Source organism: Scomber japonicus, chromosome 21 (assembly GCF_027409825.1).
Source record: "Scomber japonicus isolate fScoJap1 chromosome 21, fScoJap1.pri, whole genome shotgun sequence".
In the NCBI taxonomy this organism is placed as follows: Eukaryota; Metazoa; Chordata; class Actinopteri; order Scombriformes; family Scombridae; genus Scomber; species Scomber japonicus.
In genome coordinates, this window is record NC_070598.1 from 7,632,676 (window position 1) to 7,658,373 (window position 25,698).

A 25,698-nucleotide genomic window follows, 5' to 3' on the forward strand; every position below is an offset into this window, starting at 1 on the left:
TAAACAGCTTTTTCTTCATCACAATCCTGAAATCTAATGATAAATAAATGTATGAAGGCTAATGTGTTTTTAAAGAAGCAGTCTAATGGCATGTGAGTCCAGGTGCAGTAGCTTATGTGAAACCTGCAGAACAGGTGTGACGACATGTGATGTGACATAAAGATGATGATACTCTACATGGCCACTGAAAGAAAGATTCTCCTGTCACGTTTTCCCACCATTATCTTGTTTTGTGTAACCATATACGCCCTGTCAAGCCTTTTACATCTGTCTGCGTAACAATACAAGTTAAAATGTAAATGCTTTCAGGTATGTACAGTACAGGAGTGCCTCAACCTCTACCATAGATTTAAGTTAGATAGGAATGATATGGGCTTTAAGGTTTAACCCTCCAAAGTGAACAAATACACACTACACAATCAGGCCTATAGTCACACATACGTATATTTTACATTTAGAATAAGAATTATAACTCCAATTATAACTGAAGCTTTATTGTGACAAACAGGGAGGATTTTGTCGTCATGTCATCTCGAATCATCCACAAATAAAAACCCAAATAATGCAACTTTAAGCCTTTGGAAATAATAATAATATAAAAATATCAATAACTCTACCAATGTAAATCATTAACTTGGTTCCTGCACATGAATAAAACTCAGACTTAAACCCAAAAATCTCAAAGTTCACTTCATAAAATGAAAAATTACTTTCTAGGGAAAATCTTAACAATACATAACATTTGACAAAAATCCTCATGTCTGAAATCATGAACAAAATGCATAAACAAATAAAAATCCTCAGCTTGGAATAATCAACTGTGTTTTAAAAAGTCCAACAGCTTTGTAAAAAGTGAAGAAAAAAAAGGGTTACATCAGTAGAGTGAATTATAGGTTTAAAGTTTAATTACTGGACACAATATATCTCATAAATCAATGAAAAGTCCATTCTCAGTGTTTGTGCACTGAAGGCTTCAGGTTTCCACATCACACTTTATTAAACCACATACTTAACCCTTACAGTACATACTATTAAAGGTCACATTTGATCCATTTTAACATTTGAGAACTGTAAAAACACCCTATACACATTTCTTCTACCCATACTTGTGCTAATGTGGCCCACAGTATACAGAAATGGAAATAAAATGCATCTTTTTCTTTTTTTGTGCAGCTGACATTTTTGAATATACAAATGTCAACATGTTGTATTCATCATATTCTATAAAATGTTCTCCTGGACCATATAATAGTTATTGTGAATGTCCTTTTTTCATAAATAAATAGAATACACTTCATTAAGGCTTAATCAAACATGTACTAACAACTGAATGTGAATTGGTGTAGAGGCTAAATATGAGTCAGAATATGAACAATATGTAAGGATTAACCACGATTGGCTGCAAACTAGTTATGATGTCACATGTCATGCTCGAAGGTACACATAGATAATGGATTTAAGGTCAGCACAGAGAAACTTTCCACTTTCCCGTGTCAAACATACGTCACTCTGCACAGTGAAGCTCAAACATCCAACTGAAGGAAGAAGAAGAACAACATATTTCTGAGTAGAGGGGAATTTTAAATCAACAATTGTACTTGCTACACTAAACTATTTACATCTAAATTATTGTCAATTTTACTCCCTTATTTCTGACACCTCAATTACACAGTAAAGGATTGAGGGTTGTTCCATTGACTAATTGGCCTCACAGGTTCAACCTTATCATTTCTGTCATTTTCAGTTTCTATAATCCGCCCTACTCCACTCCCGAAGGAGAGATGTCTGCTGTATATCTCCTCTTCCTGCTGATCCCTCTGGTGTCAGCGCAGACCTATCATTGGGGTCCCTGTCCCACTCCGAAGGTGCAGCCCGGCTTCAACCTTCAGCAGGTAACACATAAACACAAAAAACACACACTACACAATTCAAACATGTCACCTCTTTCAGGGGCGGATTTAGTGATTCAGGGGCCCCAGTCAGTGGTAGAAGAAGTAGTCTACTCAACACCTTTACCTCAAAAGTAAAACTATTAATTCTATTTTATATAATGCTGGACACTTTAACGACTAGTAATGGCCTATATCTTAAATTCTGAATCTATAACGTAACCAGTAACATTTTTGTGTCATATAAATGTACTAGTACAATGTTTTCCTATGAAGTGAGTATACCGTAAAGTGCTTTGGGGGCCATATTAAATCAACCATGTAGTTGGGGCCCCAGGCAGTGGCCTAGCTTGTCGGCCCCTGACCTTTTCACATGATTTCCCCTTTTTGCCAACAGTACCTGGGCAAGTGGTATGAGATTGAGAAGCTCCCTGCTTCCTTTGAGAGGGGAAAGTGCATCGAGGCGAACTACGCCCTAAGGAGAGATGGTACCATCAACGTGTTGAACATTCAGCTCTAGTGAGTATTAAGGGTTTTTTTAATTGATTTATCAATTTTTAAATTGAATTCAGAGCATCTTGCTATCTTTTTGTGAGAGCTTCTTTGTCTTGTCTAGTTCAAGCTTTCATGTGGAGAGTTAGGTAAGAAGATTGATGACACTCTTGCATGTGGAGGGTTTATATGAAACTGGCACCAGCAACTAGCTTAGCTTAGAAATAATAGCTAGCCTGGCTCTGACTGCAGGTAACAAAATCTAAAAGACGTAAAACACTGTAGCAAGTTTCTCATCTAACTCTTAGCAAGATAGTGAAGAAGCTTGTTCCTTTAAATCCATGCTCAGACGCAAAGATTCAAGACTCGATGTTTAAAGAGTGTTTTTCTTTTTTTTAAATGATTTATTTTTGAACTTGTTCATGTGTTCTGGGTGAAGACAGATTCATTTGGTCCTTCTCATTGCAGTGGTAGTGTATAACTGAGTTTTATGGACTCTGTACCTCTGCTGATTGGGTTGTAGCAGTTCAGTTAAGGGTGTTTAAAATTGTTATTCATTGTCTGTCCTCCTCTGTGTCTCCCAGTAAAGACAAGATAAGGAAGGCAGAAGGGACAGCAGTGATTCGTGATCCAAGAGAACCAGCTAAACTGGGCGTCAGCTTCTCCTATTGTAAGTCTTTGTTTTTGCTTTTTTTGACTATTGTCTCCTTCGACTGCCTCACTTCTGTTCTTACTTTTCCCTTAAAGTCTTCTGGTGCTTATGATTATTATTGTTAAAATTAGTTGGTAATTATTGTTAAAAATGTTGAATTGAGACAGAAAACTGGACAGAAAAGCAACATGAACTTTCTTTGCATTGCACATAGCTGAAGTAATTCAAGGGGACACATACCTCGTGAATGATGATGATAACGGCTGACACATGACGAAGCAGCCTCACTGCATTTGTAATGTCTATGACAATGAGTCTGTGTGTCTGTGAAAGCCTCGAATCATCATTATTATTTCTTCCGGGTCTTCAAATGTCTCAGCAGAAGTCTCAGTCCTCCGTGATAGTCTTCAGCTATGACAGGCAGCAACAATGATGAGTACAAGACAAACAGCATAAACCAGAAATACATGTCCCTAAAATACATCACAGCACCAGAGTGAAAACACTGCAGTGGAAATCATGAGTGAAATGTAATTACATCGACCCAGTAGTTGCTTGTCTAGAGAAAATATGTAAAATAAACAACGAATAAAACCAATGACACACCTTCAGTCCTAAAATAGCCCTAAAAACATTGACAGCATGTACAGTTTAAACAGTTAAAGAATAATGCTTTTACATTTCCAGTCAGAAGTCAAAGATAGAAACATTTCTCTCTACATCAAAACCTGGAAACAGACTCATGACCCTACTTTAATGTTTAATACAGTTTTTATTACTTTTTGGTACTTTTTGGATTACTATACTTTACTACTTTGGCATAGTTCTTCATTACACTTAATGTAGAATATTTGAAATCAATGAGTGGATCATTATAAAATCAAGGAGCCTTTTGACTGTTTTACCTGAAAACAATTAGATTAAGATTATTTAGCCAATTTAGTGTGATCCTTCATATTTTATTAACCCCATCTGTTTTGACTGTGCCTTCTTTCTTCCCTTCCTTCCTTCCTTCCTTCCTTCCTCCCTTCCTTCTGTTCTTCTTTCCTTCCTTCCTTCCATCCTTTCTTCTGTCCTTCTTTCCTTCCCTCCTTCCTTCCTTCCTTCCTTTCTTCTGTCCTTTCCTCCCTCCCTCCTTCTTTCTTTCCTTCCTTCCTTCCTTGTTTCCTCCCTCCCACCTACCTTCCTTCCTTCCTTCTCTCCTCACTTCCTTCCCTCCCTCCTTCCTTCTTTCCTCCCTCCCTCCTACCTTCCTTCTTTCCTTCTCACCCTCCCTCCTACCTACCTTCCTTCCCTCCTTCCTCCCTTCCTCCTTTCCTTCCTTCTTTCTCCCTTCCTTCCTCCTCCCTCCTTTCCTTCCTTCTTCTTCTTCCTAACTTCCTTCCTTGACTCGAGGACGACAGGAGGGTTAATAATAAGGTAGTCTTTATGCAAGTCTAATTTTCCTTTTCCTTTTTTTCTTTATACCTCTTTTGCTGTGTCTGTAGTGTACTACTGTGTTGTGTTGATGTATTTACAACTCTCCTTTAGAAAGAGGATTTACAGTCAAATATTCTATTTTATTTCCCAGTTACTCCCTACAGCCCATACTGGGTTCTGGCCACCGACTACACCAGCATGGCCGTCGTGTACTCCTGCACTGACATCCTTCGCATATTCCACATCGACTACGCCTGGATCCTCAGCCGGTCACGCTTCCTGTCTACACAGAGCGTGCTGTACGCCAAAGAGCTGATGATGGGCGAAGGAATTGACCTGTGTAAGATGAAAGCCACGGTTCAGACAGGCTGTAAGGATAACTAGGGGATCATGGAGACTCTCAGCCACCGGCCACAGCAGAGGTGACAGGGCTGGGCAGGTGATTGTGCAGTTCAAGAAGAAACTTACAGAAATTTCTCATATTCATTTTAAAAAATATATATCTATTACAAGGTTTAATTTTTTGATTTTTTACAGATGATAAAGGATAAATCATGTGAAGGGAAACATCAAATTCATAATATTAATAAAATCAACACACTGAATATTTGATTATTTGGTATAAAAATGTGTTTATAACTCATTTTGTATTAAATCAATATTGCAGTACATTATTACATTATATTAGTAACCAAATCTCAGTATAATTTGCTTTAAAAGTATGATCAAAGTATCATCTGTATGTTCTAACCTTTATATCTCGGACAGGTTAATATTCACAAATATAATAATACATATTACAATTACAGTATGTAATATTTTCTTTTTTTTCATATTCTTGGTGATGGAGGTGTGTTTTTCACATGTAAAATAAAGCTTTTTTCATAAGCAGATCTGATGGTTTATGTTTTTATTTGATGAACTGTGAGAACACATGGAGCCTCAGTGAAATCAGTTTCAGCCATATTAGTATTTTAATTATTAATGTATGTGAAATCTTCAACTTAAGCTTCACAATAAACATATATAACAAATCAAACCTTTTAACACTTAAACTACAGGAATTCCAAAACTACTAGAACTACATCATTTTTTTCACACTTGAAGCCTCTGAATGAAGCTTTATGTGTCTGTCATGATATTCTATGACTCCACCTCCTGCCCCCTCCCACCACACACACACACACACACACACACACACACACACACACACACACACACACACACAGGCTAGTAGAGACCTATGCTAGTGTAAGACCTGAAATATATATTTTTTTTAAAAAGGATTTATTGTGATTAGAATATATAAATATAGGCCTATTTTGGTGGGTCTATTAGATTGCTCTTAGATCGGTAGGTGCGTGTCTCACTTTGTGTGCAGCAAGCAGGAGGAAAAAGTTTTTTGAGAAGTGAAAATTTGGTTGTTACTGTAGAGTAGACTGGTTTATGTTGGCTGACAGTCTCTTGGTGGAGGTTATTTGTATATTTTCTAAATATTTAGATGTACAGTCTGTAACCAATTTAGGTTTAACACTTTAGATTTTTTTTTTACAGATTATGTAACATGTTTTACATTACTCTCTGCCTCAAATGAAATAAAAATGAGCTTAATGATCCTTTATAGAGCCTTAAAGACAGAAAAAGAAGATGTGGAAGGAAATGTGTAGTTTAAGGCAGAGAATTAGATCTATGTGCGACGTCTTCATCTCAGACATTGAAAAAAATACTTTTCACCATCTGAAAATGAAGCTCTGATTTAAGGAAGGACTTTCCTGTATTGATACAGTATAAACTGGGCAAGGCTTGGCTGAGCTTGGCTGTGTATATGCATGTGTGTGTGTGTGTGTGTGTATGTGTGTGTGTGTGTGTGTGTGTGTGTGTGTGTGTGTGTGTGTGTGTGTGTGTGTGTGTGTGTGTGTGTGTGTGTGTGTGCTGGAGGTCCACTGGCTCTTCCTCCACTGAGCCTCACACACCACAGACCACAGTGAACCAGCAGATGAACAGAAGCATCTCTGCACGACATCACAAATCATTTACAGGTAAATAAGATTGCACATTTCAGCTGTCTTCATGTCATTTTACTCTCACAAATGTATTGATTGTTACAAAGGAAGACATTTTTGAAGAGTTAGAAACAATTCTATTGCATAAACCTGGAGACTATATGAATATTAGAACTATAATCTAGAGGTTTATGAGTATTGTTGTGTGTTTAGGAGGGCAAGATGAAGTGTTTGGTCTGGCTCAGTGTTCTCCTTTGCCTCTTTGCTTGTCATCTCAATGGTGAGTTTCTCTTTTTTGTTTAATCTGTAAATCATATTTTAGTTTTAGTTTGTCTTGATTGGAACAGCTGATGCGTCTTAACAGATGTTTAGTTTGTTTGTCTAGTATAAACATGTACTGGTTAAGTAATAGAACCCAGTTTTATATGTGCATATACAGGAGCTTATCAAAATAGCTGTGAATCATGTCTGATTCTCAAAGATGGGACAGTGCTGCATTTGTTTTTGGCCACTGCATGTGTACAAAGGGGACTCTGTCTGATGATGAATTCCTTCTGCTTCAGACTGTGTGTGTGTGTGAGTGTGTGTGCGTGCGCTTGTGAATGGTCAGCAATAATATTTTGAGCAGCGAGCAGGTATCCTGCAATCCCCTGGCAGAAAGCTCAGTTTTTCGGACCTGAATCCCGTCTTTGTATGCAGGAGGCCTTGGAATGCTTGGGAATGCTAATTTTTTTTTTCTCTCTCTTCCTCTCTCCGTTCCTCCTCCTCCTCACAGAGGCCAGAGTCATCCCTGAGGGAGGTACAGTATATAAATTATTAACACATCTCCTTTTAGACACCTTCATATTTTGAAAGAAAACTAAAGACGCTTCACATATAGTGTTTTGTACTATTTAATTTTTAACCACTCCTCAGTCATTCTACCCTTAAGGCAGAGCGTCCTTTCATTAGAAAAACAGCCTTAAAACATTAACAAATGAATTAGCTGAGTCTTTCATTTCTGCTACTGTAAAATAACATGCTTTAAACATACTGGGCACATACAGAAAATGATCTTAATCAGCAGTGAATGCATAATGTAATAAAATGAAAGTTCAAAGTAACTGTGCTGCTGTTTCAACTTATTTCTGGATATAACAATACAGTCAAAATAGTTCCCAAACATAATTTTAAGGGCATTATTTTGCTTTTAGACATTATAATATTATCAAAATCACTGCACATTTTTTAATTTTCTCATCAGTATGTTTAACTTTAACCATGTAGATTAAGGTTGTTGTCTTTTTACACTGCAGGTACAGAAGCAAACAAAGCTTTCAGTGAGCTGTAAGCCAATAGTTACAGATACAGATAACAGAGGTTTCAGTAGACGTGTATATACTGCAATCATACTGTAGGACATGTTGTGTTTTTAGCTGCACGAGTGACTCTGAGTGGAAAAACTGGCTCCTCTCTTTTCACCTATATGCTGCAAGTTCACACCCTTTCACTGACGGTTATGTAAAGGCAGTATGGGAAATATTCAGCAGGCTGACTAACAATCCAAGTGCACCAAAAATTGTAACACATCATTAAATCAGCACGGAATGTAGTGAAGCTCACAGTCTGATGATAGGTTATACTAATACAGTGTACTAGTGTTTGAATGTGGATTTAACCTGCCCTTCCCTTCACTGCTGTGTATTTAGTGCCATATGATGAACCACCAGCTGTTCCCTACTGGCCTTACTCCACCTCTGACTTCTGGAACTACATTGAATACTTCAAATCCATTGGCGCCTACAACCACATCAACGAGATGGCCCGGGCCTTCTTCGCCCACCAGCACCTCGGAGACACCCTGGGATATGAGTCCAACATGGGGCATGAACACTAAAAGGGGGTTGAAAGAGCCAGAAGGGAGGAAAAGGGCTGAGGGAGAGATATTCAAATAAATTGTGAAATAAAAGCAGGAAATTAAATGAGGGAAAGGAAAGATGTTTTTTTTCTTTTCAAGCATAACACTGTGTGTGTTATTATAGCATAGCCACAATTAAACAGTATAGAGGTAGCCTTTTTGTAGGAATGTAACATATCTTCATGTAATGTGTAATAAATAAATCAAACATGTTTCAAATTTGTAATTATGTCTATAAAGTGATTATATAATTCAATAATCAATATTACACTGTGGGTCAGTAACAAGTAAAGGTTGGCAAGATGAACAATTAAAAAATATCTTTTAAATGTTTTAAAAGCAGCATCAGGTTTGTTGAAATGTACATTTTGTATTTTTATTTTAAATAACATTTGCACAATTTTTTAACCACTTACAGTGTATTTAAGTGGACATATACAAATAATTACTTTTTATTTAAATGATTCCCCAGATTAAATGTAATATTTAGAACATTTGTATTCCATTACCTTTATTTAATAGATATAGTAATCATCTAATATATTATGTGAAAATGGATTAAAAGCAGAAATGTTATGTTGGGTCCACAAAAAAATAATGTGTACAAGGTATAAATACGTTTATTTTCAAAATTTAACCCATTCAATTAATTGTATTATTTTAATTCTTTATTCTTTGTTGGACAGAATATATAATATTATAAACAAGGCATATACACACAATCAGACATGGTCTCAGAAAATATTTACATTTAAGTAGCTGCAATCATAACGATAAATTCATTATCATAATTGTTGGACACACAAAAAAGGTAATTGGCCAATAAAATAGGAGAATTTAATCTTATTTCAACCCAGTAGATGGCGGTAATGCGACAATTTGGGTGCAAACCTCAACTAAACCAACGAAATAGAATATTCCTTACCTAGGACGGCGAAGGCAACTAGTATTAGCCAATCAGAAGACGAGTAGGGCTGGTCATAACTTCTTCGCCATCCTAGGAAAACAAGTTGTCTACCCGGGCACAGTTTAATGTTGCACACACACTGTTTTGTTTACAAGACGAGCACAGCTACTACAGTTAGCCACATCCTAAAATCTACAACATCTTTTAAACTACACAGCTGATATTAAATCATAATGAAACCTGCGGTAGACGAGATGTTTCCTGAAGGAGCTGGTCCCTACGTGGATCTGGACGAGGTCGGTTTACAGATTATAATAGTAGCCATATTCAATTATTAACATGCTAGTTTATGCTAACAAGCTAGCTCACCTAACGCTATTTTTATTTTATTTACAAGCCAATGTATACTGGAGGTGCAGATTATTCGATGAGTCATTAGTTGCCAATTATTCAATTAATCGCCAACAATTTTGATGATCAATTTAATCGTTATGAGTCAAAGAAATGTCAGTTTTCTGATTGCAGCTTCTTAAATGTGAATATTTCTGGGGGATTTGTTTTAGTCCTCTATGATAGTTTACTGGATATACTTTGAGCTTTCGTAAACGGGTCAGTGACAAATAAGGGTTGGCAAGATGAGCAATTGACAAATTTATTTTAAAATGTCTTAAAAGCAGCATCAGGTTTGCTAAAATGTACATTTTGTATTTTTGTTGGTTTAATGTCTTTTGAAATGACATGAATTTGCACCATTAAAAAAGCTCCTGAAAATGTCAAATGGTGTAACCACAAAGGAATGATCAATATTAAATATTTTATCCACCTACAGTGTATTTAAGTACTCCCATATTATCCATGTAGTAACTTGGTCTTATATGTAGTAAGTGCTCAAGATAGTTGTACTAGTATTTCTATTTCATGCTGCTTTATACTAATACATATCCAGGGTTGGGAAGATTACTTTGGAAATAAAATAAGTTACAGATTACTAACCCTTTGTAATCCCAACCCCAACATTTTCATACAGTATCAGTCAAAAGTTTAGACACATCATCCCTTGAATTAGAAAGCGTGTCCAAACTTTTGACTGATATTGTAAAGTAACACTGTTTAAATGTGATATACTGTCTTTATAAATACATGTATTCTTTGCTCATGCCATTAAAGTGGTTGTAATGCTGTGTGTTGACAGGCAGGGGGCAGCAGCGGTCTGTTAATGGACCTGGCAGCGAATGAAAAAGCGGTGCACTCTGATTTCTTTAACGGTAAGTCCGTCTGGTCTTCTGCATCTTTTCAGGAATGTGTGTGCGGTGAGGTGAGGAAGAAAGCTTGCAGAGATAAAAGGAAACAGAAATCTTCTTTAGTCTGGCACTTACAAACACTACATTGTCCGTTTAATTATCCCGTCTGATAGAAAAGTGTTACGGGAAGAAGTAAAAGCCCTCTTGTGTCTACTTGCGTTGCATTATAAATTGTCTCCCATCTTTCCATTTGCTTGGAAGTAGACACAGGGGATTTTAGGCATGAATAGCTGCGTTTACCTGCTTACATTATGTGATCTGAACATTCCTGTAATGTGATATATATATCCAGCATCATTTGAATGAGAAAACCAGTTTCCCCCTTAACAATTAAAGAATGAACAGAAACTTGATGAACACAGATCGATATCCCTGTAAGAGGGTTGTATAGACTATAATTAAACTTGAATTGAACGCCTGTCTTCTCACTGTGTTGTCAGCCAAAACTCTCCAACTAATTAAAAAATAAAGGTTTCTTGTGGAACATATGAACTTAAATGATGTGGAAGGAGAGGAGCTTTACTGTGTGTGTGCAGTTTCTTACGTCAACAACATCATCTTCTCACAATAACCCTCAAAAATCCTCTGTTGTCCCCCTATAAACAACAATTTATGTACACGTGAACATATGCAGAGGACACGCCGAGGAAAAAAAATTGAAAAAAAACACCAAGCTAATCTGTTTTCCGTCTTGGAGTGCTGGCTGTAGGCAAAACAATTTTGGCTCAGCAGCACATGACCTAGAAAAAAAAAAAAAAGAGCTGGTAAAGTGAGTTTATGGCTGCTGTCAGACGGAAACGCAGCGGGACACCACGCCAGTCAGCTGCTTTAAACACACACACACACTCTCATTTAGATCACTTAGGGTTGTTAACAGTGCAAGACTGACAGGCTGTAACTTCACAAGCAGAATTAGTCACGTCTCACGTACCACATATCCCAGCTCATGGTAATAAGAGGAGATTTGAGATCCACAAGTGCTCTTCATACTGATATGGTGTGCAACCGTGGGGCACAGCTAGTACACATAGTCAAAAAGACTGTCCAAAATACACTTGTACATCATCGCAGAGCCTCTCTAATGGGACTCTGCAGGCTTAGAAACATATCTTTTTATATCAGCAAAACATGCTCCGCTAATCAGGATAAGATTACTCAGCGGCAAAAGGAAAGAAATAGCTTTATCTCAGCTGTTATTCATCTTTAATTATATATTTCTCTGTTCTTATCTCCTTTCTTTTTGCCTCTTCTTTCCATCTTGTGTTTCTCCCCTCTCTCTCTCTTTCCTACCCGCAGACTTCGAGGATCTCTTTGATGACGATGACCTGCAGTGACGACAACAACCTAAAACACCTGTGAACGTTTCTGTGAACATGTACATATAAAAAATGGGCGCCGTATTCTGACTTCAAGTTCTCTTCTTTATTGTACAGCCCCCCCCCCTCTCCTTCCCCCTCTACCCCTACATGTCACTCACCACTGTGTTAAAATAAAACCTTTTTGTTTAAAAAAAAAAAACCCATCATGGTGAACCAGGTGTCTTTGAATTCTGAGAATCATTTACATTCCAGCTTTGGAGAAAATTATGAGTATGGTTTTGGCGTCGTCGTGTTTGAATCTGCTCCCGACTCTGGATTGTAGGTTTGCGGACTCTGCGAAACACCTGTTAGCAAACGTAATTACATATGAGATACAGTGTTAACATGACCACTAAATGTTGAGTTGGGGCACGATGAGACAAGAAAAAAAGGTACTGCAAAAATGTGGAAATGCTTAAAAACAACAAAAAAAAACCTAGCAATTGAGGCGGTCATGTTTGGATGGTAAGACAGTTCGATGTCAGGTCGGCAGTAATTGAGCCTGCAGAGATGAAGTCAGCTCTCATAAACAAGTGAAGTCTTTGAAAAGCTGTGATTTGATGCTACTATTAGTTTATAACACGTCTTGTGCACCTCAGATGAAATATCAACTATCATATCTAAACAAATCACATTTTATTATATTCATTTTACATTTTCTATTATATAATGCAGGCCCACAAAAAACCAGCTGCATGTGTAGGCTTAAAAGCTACAATGATAACATACATGTAGACATACATTACCGCCTACACATAGCACAATTGTGCAAGGAACATTTACCACAGAGTGACAGAACTGACATTTCATGGCCTCAACATTTAATATATTCGGGCACTGATGTCGGGGGAGGTAATGCCTGGCTCGCAGTCAGTGTTCATCTCAAAGGTGTCAGATGTAGTTGGGGTCAAGTTTTTCCTCACCAAACTGGGATGTGCAATATAAGCAAGTCATACAATGTCACTGAAACAGGAAAGAGCCTCAGTTTGCAGCAGAACCCACAGAGCTTTAAGGCTTCGTAGTATGAGCACTGGAGCCTACATGAGGAGAGTGTTTTCTTCTGAAGTTAGAGCAGTTTTGGTTGTTTTGCATAATAGATTAGTGTGTTTTTCTCAGTGCTCTTCTTACTGATTTGAAGTGTGTGTGCCACACTTATTAAAATTTAGTGATATTTGAATCAGAATCAGATGACAGTAGTAATAGTGGGCGGCTGTCACATATGATCACACCACACCTTGACATGTTCTTCCATCTTAAACTCTTGATAAATTTATACTAAGGAAGTTTTCTTCAAAAGGTTTGTCCATATTAATATTTGTCTATTATATGTTTTGTTATACAACAATTTTGTTTTTACCAAAGAAAAAACACAGTAGACATAACCGCCTACAAAGATAAAATGAAATAAAATAATAAAACATTATAACCAACTAACAAAGATTCTTCCAGTTTTTAACATAAAAACCTTAAAAGTATACTACGATTTTAAGGGACTGTAAGACCAGACCTATGAAAGATATTGCTAAAAGTACACACATAAAAAAAGTATATTAACTACTCAGTTTTATGAAGGACATAAAAGTTTGTGTGTGCTTAAATGAACACTTGCATAAGATTATTATCCAAAATTCAATACATCTAAGAATAAAAGACTAAATGTGTCTAAACTGCAATTAAATTATTTTTAAAAAATAAGTCTGGCCCTTAAAAAAACACACATGATTTATTTAACTGATGTTTTTCAATGTCAAAGTGTCACTTTCTGCTTAATCTAATATAATGGGACCTGGACATGAACCTCATAAGACTACTGAGTCTCATAAAGGAGTTACAGAGAATCAGTCAGATGTAGTGATATTGCATCATTTATCACAACTATACAGCTTTTTCAGAGACCTGCTGAAACTTCTGTCGATGTGTGCGTGAATGTGTGTGTGCGTGTGTGTGTGTGAATGTGCGTGTGTGTGTGCGTGTGTGTGTGTTAGAAGGCTGGCATGCCTGAACACAGTTAAAGTGAGGAGGAAACTGTAGATTATCAAATTCCTCATGTGTAGACCAGCTGTCCCTTTGTGTGTGTGTGTGTGTGTGTGTGTGTTTTCACATTAAGACAGAAGCTGTGGTTTGGCCCTCGTTGTGGTCTCTGAGAAGTGCTTATGTGGCACCTCGGCTCCCGCTCATTATTTCCTTATGTTTTTACTTCATCTTTCCCGCTTTGTCTTGGTTTTCACTTGCTCAGGAGTTATTGTTACATCCACAAAAACAGATACAAAACCTCATTTAAAACACGTACCTTGAAGCATAAATTATCATTATTAAATTTCTTAAATTAAAAAACTGCTCTCACTCCATTTCTCCACGTTTCCATCTATTTACTTCAAGCCCTCCCACCTTCCCTCTCTTCCTGCCTTTAATTACGGTGCCTCCAATTGGTCCGATCTTTCGGAAACTTTCAGCCAATCAGGTGTCTTCTTGAGGTGGCCCTAGACCCCCTCAGGTGGTCCCTGTGTGCGTTTTTCTGCGTGAGTGTTAATGAATGCTTGTTGGGTGTGTGTTTTTGTGTCAGAGATGATGGGCTCCGTTTAAAACCCTTGCCCGATCCCATCATCAGGGCAGTCTGTCAGAAGGGCCGCAGGGACAGGTTGGACCAGGAGTCTCTTTTATACAACACACACACGCACACACACACACACACACACACACAAACACAGACACTTAGTGTTTGAGCCCAGGTGGACCTGGCCAGTCGGCTTCAGCAAATTGACCCTTTGGATCTGCAGACAAACACGCCGATAGACTAACCACAGGTAAGAGACCACTCCTGCATGTTCAGCTTGTTACATTTAGGTACTTACCAAGGGATTCAAGTTCAGGTTGAAGTCAAGTTTGACCACCAAGAAACACTTGGTTCTGGTTTTATGATGACAAACCAGTGGCTGCAACACAGCCGGGAGCCTTGTGGCAACATGTTTGTTTAAAGCTTCAGAATCAGACTTCACTTCCAAGCTGCAGGGGTCACTTCCAGCTCTCCAGGTCTTAGGTTGTGATCAGGGTGGACATTTAACACTTCTTAACAGTTTTTTTCTGGACTGCTGAGTACTCTTGCAGGTAACCAACTATTTTGGAGCTCCTCTTAAAAGAGCATCCAGTCACAGTGGCAGATAAACATTTCAGTTTCTTACTCTGGGTGGTTTGATATCTTTGCAGTAGTGTCTTGAGTACATTAGATACACATGGGAGTATTAACAGAAAACTTCAAATTCAACACAAAGCTCAGGAGAAAGATGTTTTGTGTTGTCATTTTAAGATGTTTTTGACACCAGTTGTTTTGGTTTCGACAGTAGAAGAGGAGGTGAAGTCATGGCTGGACGACGGAGAACCAGTTTCTCTGGTGTGATCATCACCACTCTGCTGGTTGTGATGTTGCTGCCTGGTGAGTACAAAGTGGGAATTGGTAGGGATCATTCATTACATAACCAAGGTCATGTCTTTAAGTATATCGTTACTGCAATCCAGGTGGTTACTATGTTTGAATAAAAAACATTTTTATCAAAGCACAACTAATGATGTAAGTTGTTATGAAACAAAATCAAAGAAGACTATACATTTTGGTTAGGTTTTGATCATAGTGAATAGAGAATGAATCATATAAAAGTTGAGAAATATACCAAATTACCTCACTCTACTTTGGCCAGCTATGAATCAGACCTGCTTATTATAGGGATGCATTGAAGAAAACTGTCAGCTGGAGACACAGCAGTGATTTTCCTCTTTTTAATGGTCATAATTTAGAGCTTTTATGCCAAGACAACATAGGTACAATTTGATAAAATGGCAAAATGATACAAGGTATTTTTGTAGTCACTGAATAATGAAAAGGCTTACGTAAAAGTAATTAAACATCATTCAAACCTCGTGGACAGTAATCATGATTTTGATGGAGCTATTCTGTATTGTGTATCTATTATGTATGTTTTCTGTCTCCTTTTTCAAAGCTCAATTGTATAGATTTGGGAAACCATTAAATCCTATAATATCTACACATAATTAGATTTCTCTTACATATGCCCAAACAGGATGATACTTTTCTTCCTCATCTTCCATAAAATTACTCACTTAACCTACAATCTTTAGTTTCATTCTGTTTTTTTGCTCCTCTGTTTGCGTGAACCTGCTTTTCAAAATTAATTTGACTTGAGTTATAGCTTCACAGTCATTTTCAAGGTTTGTTTGTTAAAGCTAAAGGTTAGCCACACTGTCAGTTCATGGACATGGACTCATGTCATTGCCACACTTGCTGAAGGTGGTCGTAACTCAGACGTGCTTCATATATATCATTATATGGCTTTCTGACACAGCCTGTGATTGTCATATATCATCTAATGCAGCAATGTGAAGACAGGTTGCTCCTCCACCACCTGGTTCTAGTTTGCTTAAGACATGATTGGCATATTTACAAGGAGCAGGACTCATCTTTCCCTTTAAAAATGGTTTTCTAAATGACACTTAGTGAGTAAAAAAATAGGAGGAGGAGGATGAGTTTCTTTCATCGTTCCTGGTTCTGTAAAAAATTAGTACCTGTCAGCATCACCTCCTCCTTTGCCCTCTTAAAGCTCTGCTGTTTCCAGATGTGCCCGCCAGATTTTTTTCTCTCCCTTTTACAGGCTCGTAAAAACAGCGGATACACTGAGACAGCATCATTTAGCCCACCCTCCTCCTCTCCACATCTCTCCATCACTGCGGGTCACCTTCACTTCTCCCTCTTTCTTTTAATTCTGTCTTCCTCTGCAAATACATACCTTTGCTTGTTATCCTTCCTCTGTGACCTTAAATGCTCCAATGCACCCAGCAACTCTCTGATTACCCCATCAAAGCTTATCAAAAGTTTTTTTAAATCAGGAGATTGATGTTTTTTCCCTCACTTCCGACACGCGCCACGTAACCCTGAATTATCCCCCCTGGATCTCTCTTTTTAAACCTGTCGTCTGTTCCCCTTCATATTCTTCCTCCTTCTCCTCCTCATCCTCTTCCTCTCCCTCTTTAAAGCATTAACACCTTTTCCCTGTGGAGATGAAAGAAACCGGGAGCAGAGCTGAATTCACTGTTCCCTCAAGCGCATGGGGTCAAACAGTACACATACATATGAGCACACACACACACACACACACACACACACACACATACACAGCAAGCAAGTGCAAACACAGCTCTTTGAAAACACAGCATGAGGTTTGATGTTACAGGCTCCTATAAAAATCTACAAAGAGCTGCAGTCACCAGCCCTTCAGGCAGAGCCAATTACCCCTGCCCTATTTAATGAATGATATCTGCCTGAAAGTGTTTGAGGTTTAATGTCATATATTATCACTTGTGTATTACTAACACATTTAAAAAGTCAGAATTGTGAGTAAGCAATTTCCAGGATTTTACCCCAACTTCAGCAACTTAGTTTTCACATCTGTTTTTGTTTCTCTGTGTCTGTTTTTATAGCATTTTTGTCTGCTGGACCAATTGTACAGAAGGCCAAAGGAGATGGTAAATATGTGATTTTTAACACATTGGTTTCTCAAAGGTACACAGTGCCAGGGATTAGTTGTTGAAAAATGAGTGTCAACAGCCATGAAAGATGTCTAATGTGATATAATAATGTCTGACCCTCAAAACATAATGAGTTTGAGTCCTTGAATTTAATGTTATAAACTTTAAATGGCCCTCGAAAGTCCTTGAATATGATGTTGAAGTTTGGAAGCCTTAGGATCAGCAGTGACTTCCCTTTTTTTCCACCATCAGAGGGAGAAAATGTCCAGGGGAAGGCGGTGGCTGCAGAGTTACACAGGAGGCTGATCCGCAACCGCAGGAACATCAGCTGGTACAAACAGCACTCTGACTTCTGGGGCTGGTACAAGTTCTTCACTGACAATGGCAACCAGGAAGCAGTGAGTAAACACTATTATCTTTGGATTTTTTTCACTAATACTAAGTTCACAAGTTACTTTATCTAATGAAAGTCTGAAAGTGACACTCTTTACATTTTAGCTACTTTAAGCAGCCAATGTCACCTGCCCAAAGAATCGATTAGTACAGGTGTAAAGTTTATAGAACTTCCCAAATCACTATCTATGTTATTAGCATGTCCCAAATGAATCACTACAATATTGTATTTGACAAATAAGCAGTGCTTTTTAGCTATTTTGTAGTTTATTGCAGCAGGAATTTCATTAAATGTTTCTATGAATGTTTTAATGTTTATCCTGCTGCTAAAACGTATCATAAGAGTCAACTATCAGCTTTGAATTCAAGCTGACAACAGCTGCTGGGCATCATTAAGAAGGAGACATTTAACAATCCTTTCAAGGCAACAATGGATATTTGTCTTTGTTCTGTTGTTTGTTTCCAAAATGTGCCCATTCATCATCTGACTGCCTCACCAATAAAACTCACAACTCAGGTTCAGGAGATGGACCGCATCTACCTGGCCTACCTCCAGAACAAGAACCGTGCTGAGGGACGTCGCTCCTACAAAGCCTACTTGCGTCACCTGGGGGATATCTACAAGTCCTGCGCAGATTCTGATGACCCCAACTGCGTGTCATCATATACCAGCAGGCCCAAACCTAAAGCTGAGCCACCCAAACCTGCACCAGTGAAAACCTGTGACCCAACCAAAGATCCTTACTGCCTGTATGCTGCTTTGCTCCAGGGCAAAAGCCCATACCAGCCCCTGGTAATCCCAGTTGCCCCCCAACCTGCTCCAGTTAAGGGCCCAGCCCCTCTGTACGTCCGTTCTGCTCCAGCAAAGGATCCAAAGTCAGGGTATCACTACTACGCTCCATCTTCAGCACCTTTCCTTTCCAAGGTATGCCATTAGACAGCATTGGTTTATTATTATTACAGTATTTTGTAACTCTGTACAGTGTCCTTGAGTGCTAAGAAAGGCGCCTTTAAATAAAATGTCTTATTATTATAATGTACTATATTTTAATGAGGATTTTAGCAGCTGCTTCTAGGTGGCTAGATGTGTCTCAAACAAGTATCTTTAAACTGCAAGGCAAAGTTGTGTATCTAGCCTTAAAGATATAATGGTACCATCTCGGACTCTTTTTCAGGAGCAGAAGGCCGAGCTGCTGCGTATCTGCTCTTCTGAGGACACTGAGTGTCTGCAATACCATCTGAGAGCTGCCTACGGGCATGCACCATCCGCCGGGTCCCTCCCTTCCTACGCCCACCTCGGCTGTGACCCAAAGAAAGACCCCAACTGTAAACCCAAACTGGTGCAGAAAGCCCCCTCTGGTGTCTACCTGCAGTACCCCAACTGTGATCCACGTGATCCCTTCTGTGCCTATGCTGCCTCCCTAGTGGTAGGATTGATTTATTATATAGATTCAGTCTAACAAATTTGCATCCTTGTTTTTTGTATGTTATTTGAATCTATGGCATGACTGTATCTTTTAATCTGTCCCTCCAGGCGCCCCGTGCCCCTAACCCCCCTGCCCCTGCCGGCCCTGGATCCTGCAACCCTCTGTTTGAGGATAACTGCAACCCTCTCACAGCCACCAGATTTTCCACTCCCCCAGAGGCATACACAATTGAAGAGAAAGAGGAGGCTGCTGCCATACGTGCTGCCCCTTCGGATGCTCAACAGTACAATGACCCCTATGCCATGTTTAGAGATGCTTATGCTAATGCTAACAGAGTTAATGATCCTTATGCTATGTACCGCCAGGCTAGTGCTCCAACTTCTCCTCCGGCTAATGACCCATATGCAATGCTGCGCCGATACATTGCCCAAGCTCAAGAAAATGACCCACATGCTCCACGCATGGAGGCTGCTCCAGAATCTAACCCCAATGATCCTTTCTCTGCAATGCATGAGGCTGCGGCTGCCATGCATCGTCGTGGTCCTCCCAACCCCAGGCAGCAGTACCCTTTTTCCCAACCCAACTATGAGGAGCCAGCCCGAGAGGAGCGCCACCCTCTGGGTCCCCCAGGTAAAACCAAGGAAGGCTATGACTGCTTCATTGGCTACGATCGTGACTGCTTCCCGGTGAAACCCACCGAGCCTCGCTCTGGAGCACACCGCCGTGTTCCCTACCAGGCAGAGGCCTATGAGCCCCATGTGAATGCTGATGGCACCCGCAATGGAGTCCTGGAGCCTTCCAACCCACACTGCGACCCAGAGTATGACCGCGACTGCCGCCTGCGTCGCGTTGACGGTCAGGCTGAGCATCACGCTGAGGAGGATCACAACCAGGGGGCAGCACATAGTGAGCAGCAGCCAGAGCAGCAGGAACAGGAGCAGTATGAGGCAGAGCCCTTCCAGAGTGGCCAGGAGGAGCCTCACATGCCCTACCAGCCACTCTCACAGGGTATGCCCAGCATCCAGGACATACTGAGGCGCTATGGAGACCAGTTCCCTGAGCAGGATGATCACAGAGCTTATGGAGATGACTACCGCAAGAAATAAATACGCTAACACACATGCATGCAGATGGACATGAATACACAGTCCTGTGCGTTCTTGTAGCTTAGCCCTTGACCGTCTCACACAGCGCACAGAAAATCTGAACTGGACCAGATATGGGACCGGATAAGTCTATGGACCCAATGAATGAATCATAGAGGATGTCTCCACCTACATTCACACCTAACTTACAGTTGTAGGAACACACTTACAAAGCAGAGGGTGTTCTAGCAATATTGTCATGTCTTTAGCTGCTTTAGACCTGTTGCTTTGGCCTATTGCTTTCCAGTTTCCACTTCAAACCACTCGAATGTGTAATGACTTCTCAATCCTCAGCTTTGCTTCTGTATCTATGTATCTCCCCTTTTTTACTTTGTTTGTTGCTTTTTGTCAGTGATGGATTATGTAAAGATTTTTTTTTCATTTTGGATGTTCTAATAAAAAGCTATAGAACGCTGTTTTTGCATTTCATTTATTTAATCCTATAATGTAGGCATAACAATCACAATTGTCCATTAAGGCAACATGAGACAATGCTGACTTCCGAATTATAAAAATATGTTTGGTTTGTTAAAAGGTATATTTTTCTGACAGATTTTGGTTGAAGCACCACTTTTAGGACAGTAATTAAAGATCCAGCTGGTTGGTACCATACTTATTGAGCGATTCACAAGCGACAGATTAGATTTCCTACTATTGCAACCATCAACACATTTCTTCATAGATCTGCCCTATCTGGTAAATACACATGTCCTTACAGGTTCTTACAGGACACGTGCATTTAGGAGATAGGGAGGATTAGAAGATCAATACTACTATCTGTGCAGTAAATGTAAGACTGCAGCCAGCAATTTATCTTATCTTAGCATGGTAACAGTTAGCCTGCCGTTCTCCAAAGGTAAGAAATAAAATAAATCTGCATATAGATAACTTTAATGTGTTATATCCTATTTGATTAAAATGCATACACACAAAAAACACAACAAAACAATTTGCTGTCTTGCAGGGGGTTAGGGTTAGGGTTCAGGTTGCTCCCCTTTTTCTTGGCAGCTAGTAGTTGGCACGCAACCAGAGCAGAGACTCCATGCAGCAGTAACTTCCTCTCAATTCCATTTTAAGGTCTAATCTCAAAGTTCTTACATTGTGAAGTCAGGATCAAGATGTTTAAGCTTGGCCCGTCAGCCAAATCTTCAGACGGGCCTGCAATGTGAGTGTTTTTAAAAGGGGTTTCTCTTTGCTCTCCTCTTGATCCTCAGCTCTGCTTGCTCTCTCAGCCAGCTTCAAATACACAGCATGAGGAGGTACACAGAGAACAGAGGCTCGACCTTATTGATCCAAGAGCTCTCAGACACATTAACAGCAGCAGCTATTCAGACATCCACAGGGAAGCTCTTCTAGTGTTTAGACGGTTACTGAAAACTTTCGACTTTGGCTTTCTTTAAAAAATAATTCAGTTATAATGATAACAGATATCATCATCGCTGTACTTCATCTTTGGCAGGTAGTTTGTTCTCTTCTTAATCAGTGGATGAGTTGGTAAATTTGCTGTTTTTTCCTCTTGGTGCAGTGTCTTTTAACACAGACAACATTCAAGAGAATCAAAATGTATCAATGTATTCAAAGTCCATCCAGTTACAGGAGCCATTTAGCTTGAAACATGCTTAGTATGACTTGCATGTCAGATCAAGGTCTGATGACACTAAATACACTCTACTGAACTAGCCGGTCTTAATGTGGTTGTTTTGGACTGCTGTGTTCAGATGTGCCTAATCTGAATCATACCAAGAACGAAAAACAAACTCAGTTAAATTAAAATTAAGAACATTAGTGTGATGATGTGGTACACAGATAAGGATGGGAAGATAATTTATAATAAGTTTGGAATTTAATTTGGGTTTGGAAGGATGCCTATACTGTATATGTCTCTACATTAGGTTTAATTTGAGAGGTTACTGAGGACAATATTTCCCATCTCACTGAATACTGCAATGTGTAAAAATGTCTGTTTATTGAAAGATCGACAGCTGGCTCGTTTCAAATGTCCTCATACTTCTTGTGTCATTACATATTGGTGTTAAAGAGAAGATAAAATAGAGGGACAAAGCAGTGAATATCTCTATAAAAATGTAATTTCTGCCAAAGCTAAGCTGAGCTTTAAACTGTTTATTTTGAATATTTGAATATACCAGTACTGGAGAAAAACATAAGACAGGGGAAGATAAGGTAGGGTGTGGTACTTTCCTCTAAATATTAGAAGGCTGTATATAAAGAGCTAAATATTCTTCATGATAAGCTGCTTGACAGCCAATATGCTTACTGCACTCATAGTGATTACCTCAGTTTTTATTGCAAACATCACCAGAGTTCATTAGTCATTTAAATCCTGTTTAAGGACACAATTAATAATCAAATTGGGCTCTGCAAAGCCGGATAAAAAATGGTTACTAATTCAATTCAATGCCTGTCAGACCTGGAATTTTACCAAAGATAAGTTTATGTAATTTAATTAAAATGTCAACTGTTACAAAAAAAGCCTATTTGTGTCTTGATGAACAAACTTTTTTTTTTCTTGTTTTATTTGTTAGTGTAAAAACTATTTGGAGGTTATTATGATGTTGGAGATAGAATTTGCTCAGTCCCAGAAATGCCAGCCCAACCTTTAACGCAGTTGAGATAACGAAATTCAAAAAAGTCAGATCTGACACACGAAAAAGATATTTTAGGCAACTGATAATAAGAGGAAATGATTTTTTAAAATTTTATTCTGGGATCCAACTTGTCTTGAAAATACAGTATAACCAATGATAGACAGGAAAAACATTTAGCTTTTCAATTTGTAAGTGACACCTTAAAGAATAGCATGAAGTAACAGTAATAGATTTATGCTGATTTTATTTAAATCTTGTAATGGTCACTCCTGCATACTTTTAATTTCCAAAATAAAACTTCAAACCCCTTTTATGAGGCTCTAGCTTGTAGTAATATGAACTAAATTTCCCAGTAAGTGTATTTTTGTCTGTGTTTGTTAGGATTTATTTGATCCTTTGTGTGTATATTAGTTTTTCTGTGTTTGTCTTATCGCATCACGTCACTCACAGCAGCCTGCAGTCTTCTGTCTTCACTCTGGATGTAAGTGGTAAACATACTTCTAAAAAAAAAAAAAAAAAAAAATCAAATACGAGGAGTTGGTCTTTGAACTTTTTACTGAAACAACTGAAAACCTGAGGAAAAAAAGTACTGGATAAATCAGACAATAATACAAGTCACATGTTTTCACTCTTATGAATCAGGCTCAAGTCATGATTCATTTACCAAATCATATGGACCACACTTATTGTCTCTTTCATTCGTAATTGAAGTAATGCTACATCATTCAGAAAAGATGAGAGCTGTTAGGAAACAACTTGTCATAACTTATATTAAGAATCAATGTAAAGGCAAGGGAGTTCCAGGGAGGTTTGAAGAGCAGGTTTGGTTGGAGTAAATTTAGTTAAAAGGTTTATGGTCAGTGGTTTGCCAGTGTGTGTGGTGGATGACAAAAAGCCCATGAAATGTGGAGTCATTGTTGATTTCAGTTTCTGCTCTTTCATCATATACCTGAAAGAGCAGAAACTAAATGTAGCTCTTGTTTTCAAAGTTGTAATTATGTCTCTGGTCATTTTGATCATGAATCTGAGTGTTGCCCCATTTGACCTGTGCTTTTTTTCTTGTAGGAAACCCCCTCATGCCAAGGAGTTACTGTCAATTTGGCCTGACAGAATTTCCACCGCAAGTGAACTCATGACGGCACATTATTGATTTATCCCCCTTTTTGTTCACAGGGCTGTTTATTGTCTCTGTTCTTCTCTTTCTTTTATCTGATTTTTTTTTTGCTCTAAAGGATATTGCGTCTATATGAAATTAAATTTCTGATAATATCTGACAAAGCACGAGTGCCTGCGGTTTATCTTGAAAATGTAAGAAAGTGACTGCTTTGAGACAACTGACTGGCAGATGGTTGAGGACGCATTCAATAGCAACATCAGTGAATACATAGACTCTGTTATAGACTGTATAAATGAGTGTATCAACAATGTTGTTCCAAAAGTCACTGTCTGCACCTGCTCCAACCCGAAAAACCCCGGATCAGCTGAGAGATCCACATTAAACCCAAAGTGTGGACACCGCCTTCAACTCAGAGGACCCTGACGCATACAAAGCAGCCAGTTATGACCTCCGGAAGTCCATCAGGGATTTCAACGGAGTCTACAGGGAATCCCAGCTACATGTGGAGTGGATGCTGCATCATTACAAAGAAAAAACAGGAGGTGGAGCTCGACATCGTTTAGGCTCAGTTTGATGCAGACAACACAGCACAGGGAGGCTGCCATGTTGATCCTAGAAATAGTCAATGTGAAAAAGTCCTTCAAAAGAATCAACACCCGCAAATCTCTGGGACCAGACCATATGTCAGGCCAGGCCTCTCAAGGGAGGGCACTGATCAACTGGCAGAGGTGTTCAGCAACATCTTCGACCTCTCTCTTACCCTTTCTCAACCAGGAGGTCAAAGCTTAATCTTGAAGCAGTTCTTTGCGTTTCCAAAACCAAAGAACTGGTTCTCAACCAGAGAGAACTTGATAAATCCTTTGCAGATAAAAAGACAATAAAACTCAAAACCAGGACACATGAACCCAAATGAGAGACTATACTAGATCCATGACCTGATATAGTAATCCTTAGTGCAAAATGAATTAAATGATAATTAGACTGAAGAGATTTCTACCCATAAATGAAAAAAGCAAACCAAAAAAGACATTTCTGATATAATGTTCCAACTCAAAAACTGGAGAGATAAATGAGGAACTCATCTGTGATTTTGGCTCAAGTGACCCTTTAAGACCCAGAACTTGCTGCATTTTGTATCCACTATTCAACACTGAGGGGCAGCATAGAGTCAGTGAGAAGCAAACTGTGACTAATGAGGCTTTAATTAGACCAGACTACTGTAACAACTTTAGAAAATGTCATATAAAGATAAATTCAATGACACTAATGGTGGTCACGATGTTTAAAATGTGTGTTTGCACAAATGGATTAGGCTTGTGTTTCCTTTCAAAGAAAGAGGGTTCAAATACAGTACTGTAAAGAGAGAATAAACAAACACAGCGCCGTAAAAAGAAAAAGCTTGGGGGGAGGTGGGGGGGGGTCTCTGTTTTTACCCCTGTGTTCAGACTCCTGCAGGGCACAAGACAGTAAAAAAGGAGTAAATCAAAGAGAAGACAGCATGAGACCATCTCCATCCAAGTGGATGAAGAAGTGAGTGATGGCAAGCGTCTCATCTGT

The 25,698-nt window shown here is 38.9% G+C and overlaps 4 protein-coding genes across 4 annotated transcripts; all 4 read left to right on the forward strand.

Moving 5' to 3' along the window:
• The first annotated feature begins 1,781 nt into the window (after nucleotides 1-1,781).
• apodb (apolipoprotein Db) lies at nucleotides 1,782-4,836 on the forward strand. The gene is made up of 4 exons (XM_053342551.1): nucleotides 1,782-1,892; nucleotides 2,287-2,408; nucleotides 2,966-3,051; nucleotides 4,604-4,836. The coding sequence occupies exons 1-4, from the start codon at nucleotides 1,782-1,784 to the stop codon at nucleotides 4,834-4,836; spliced, it is 552 nt and encodes a 183-aa protein (XP_053198526.1).
• A 1,841-nt stretch (nucleotides 4,837-6,677) lies between these two features.
• otos (otospiralin) lies at nucleotides 6,678-8,337 on the forward strand. The gene is made up of 3 exons (XM_053342606.1): nucleotides 6,678-6,735; nucleotides 7,231-7,254; nucleotides 8,144-8,337. Exons 1-3 carry the CDS (start codon nucleotides 6,678-6,680, stop codon nucleotides 8,329-8,331), a joined length of 270 nt encoding a protein of 89 aa, XP_053198581.1. The 3' UTR covers nucleotides 8,332-8,337.
• A 1,069-nt stretch (nucleotides 8,338-9,406) lies between these two features.
• cops9 (COP9 signalosome subunit 9) lies at nucleotides 9,407-12,046 on the forward strand. Its single transcript, XM_053342224.1, has 3 exons — nucleotides 9,407-9,555; nucleotides 10,452-10,524; nucleotides 11,857-12,046. Exons 1-3 carry the CDS (start codon nucleotides 9,493-9,495, stop codon nucleotides 11,892-11,894), a joined length of 174 nt encoding a protein of 57 aa, XP_053198199.1. The 5' UTR covers nucleotides 9,407-9,492; the 3' UTR covers nucleotides 11,895-12,046.
• A 3,229-nt stretch (nucleotides 12,047-15,275) lies between these two features.
• Nucleotides 15,276-20,379, forward strand: and1 (actinodin1). Its single transcript, XM_053342846.1, has 7 exons — nucleotides 15,276-15,348; nucleotides 17,406-17,450; nucleotides 17,706-17,851; nucleotides 18,364-18,771; nucleotides 19,022-19,270; nucleotides 19,381-19,593; nucleotides 19,789-20,379. The coding sequence occupies exons 1-7, from the start codon at nucleotides 15,276-15,278 to the stop codon at nucleotides 20,377-20,379; spliced, it is 1,725 nt and encodes a 574-aa protein (XP_053198821.1).
• The last annotated feature ends 5,319 nt before the right edge of the window (nucleotides 20,380-25,698 follow it).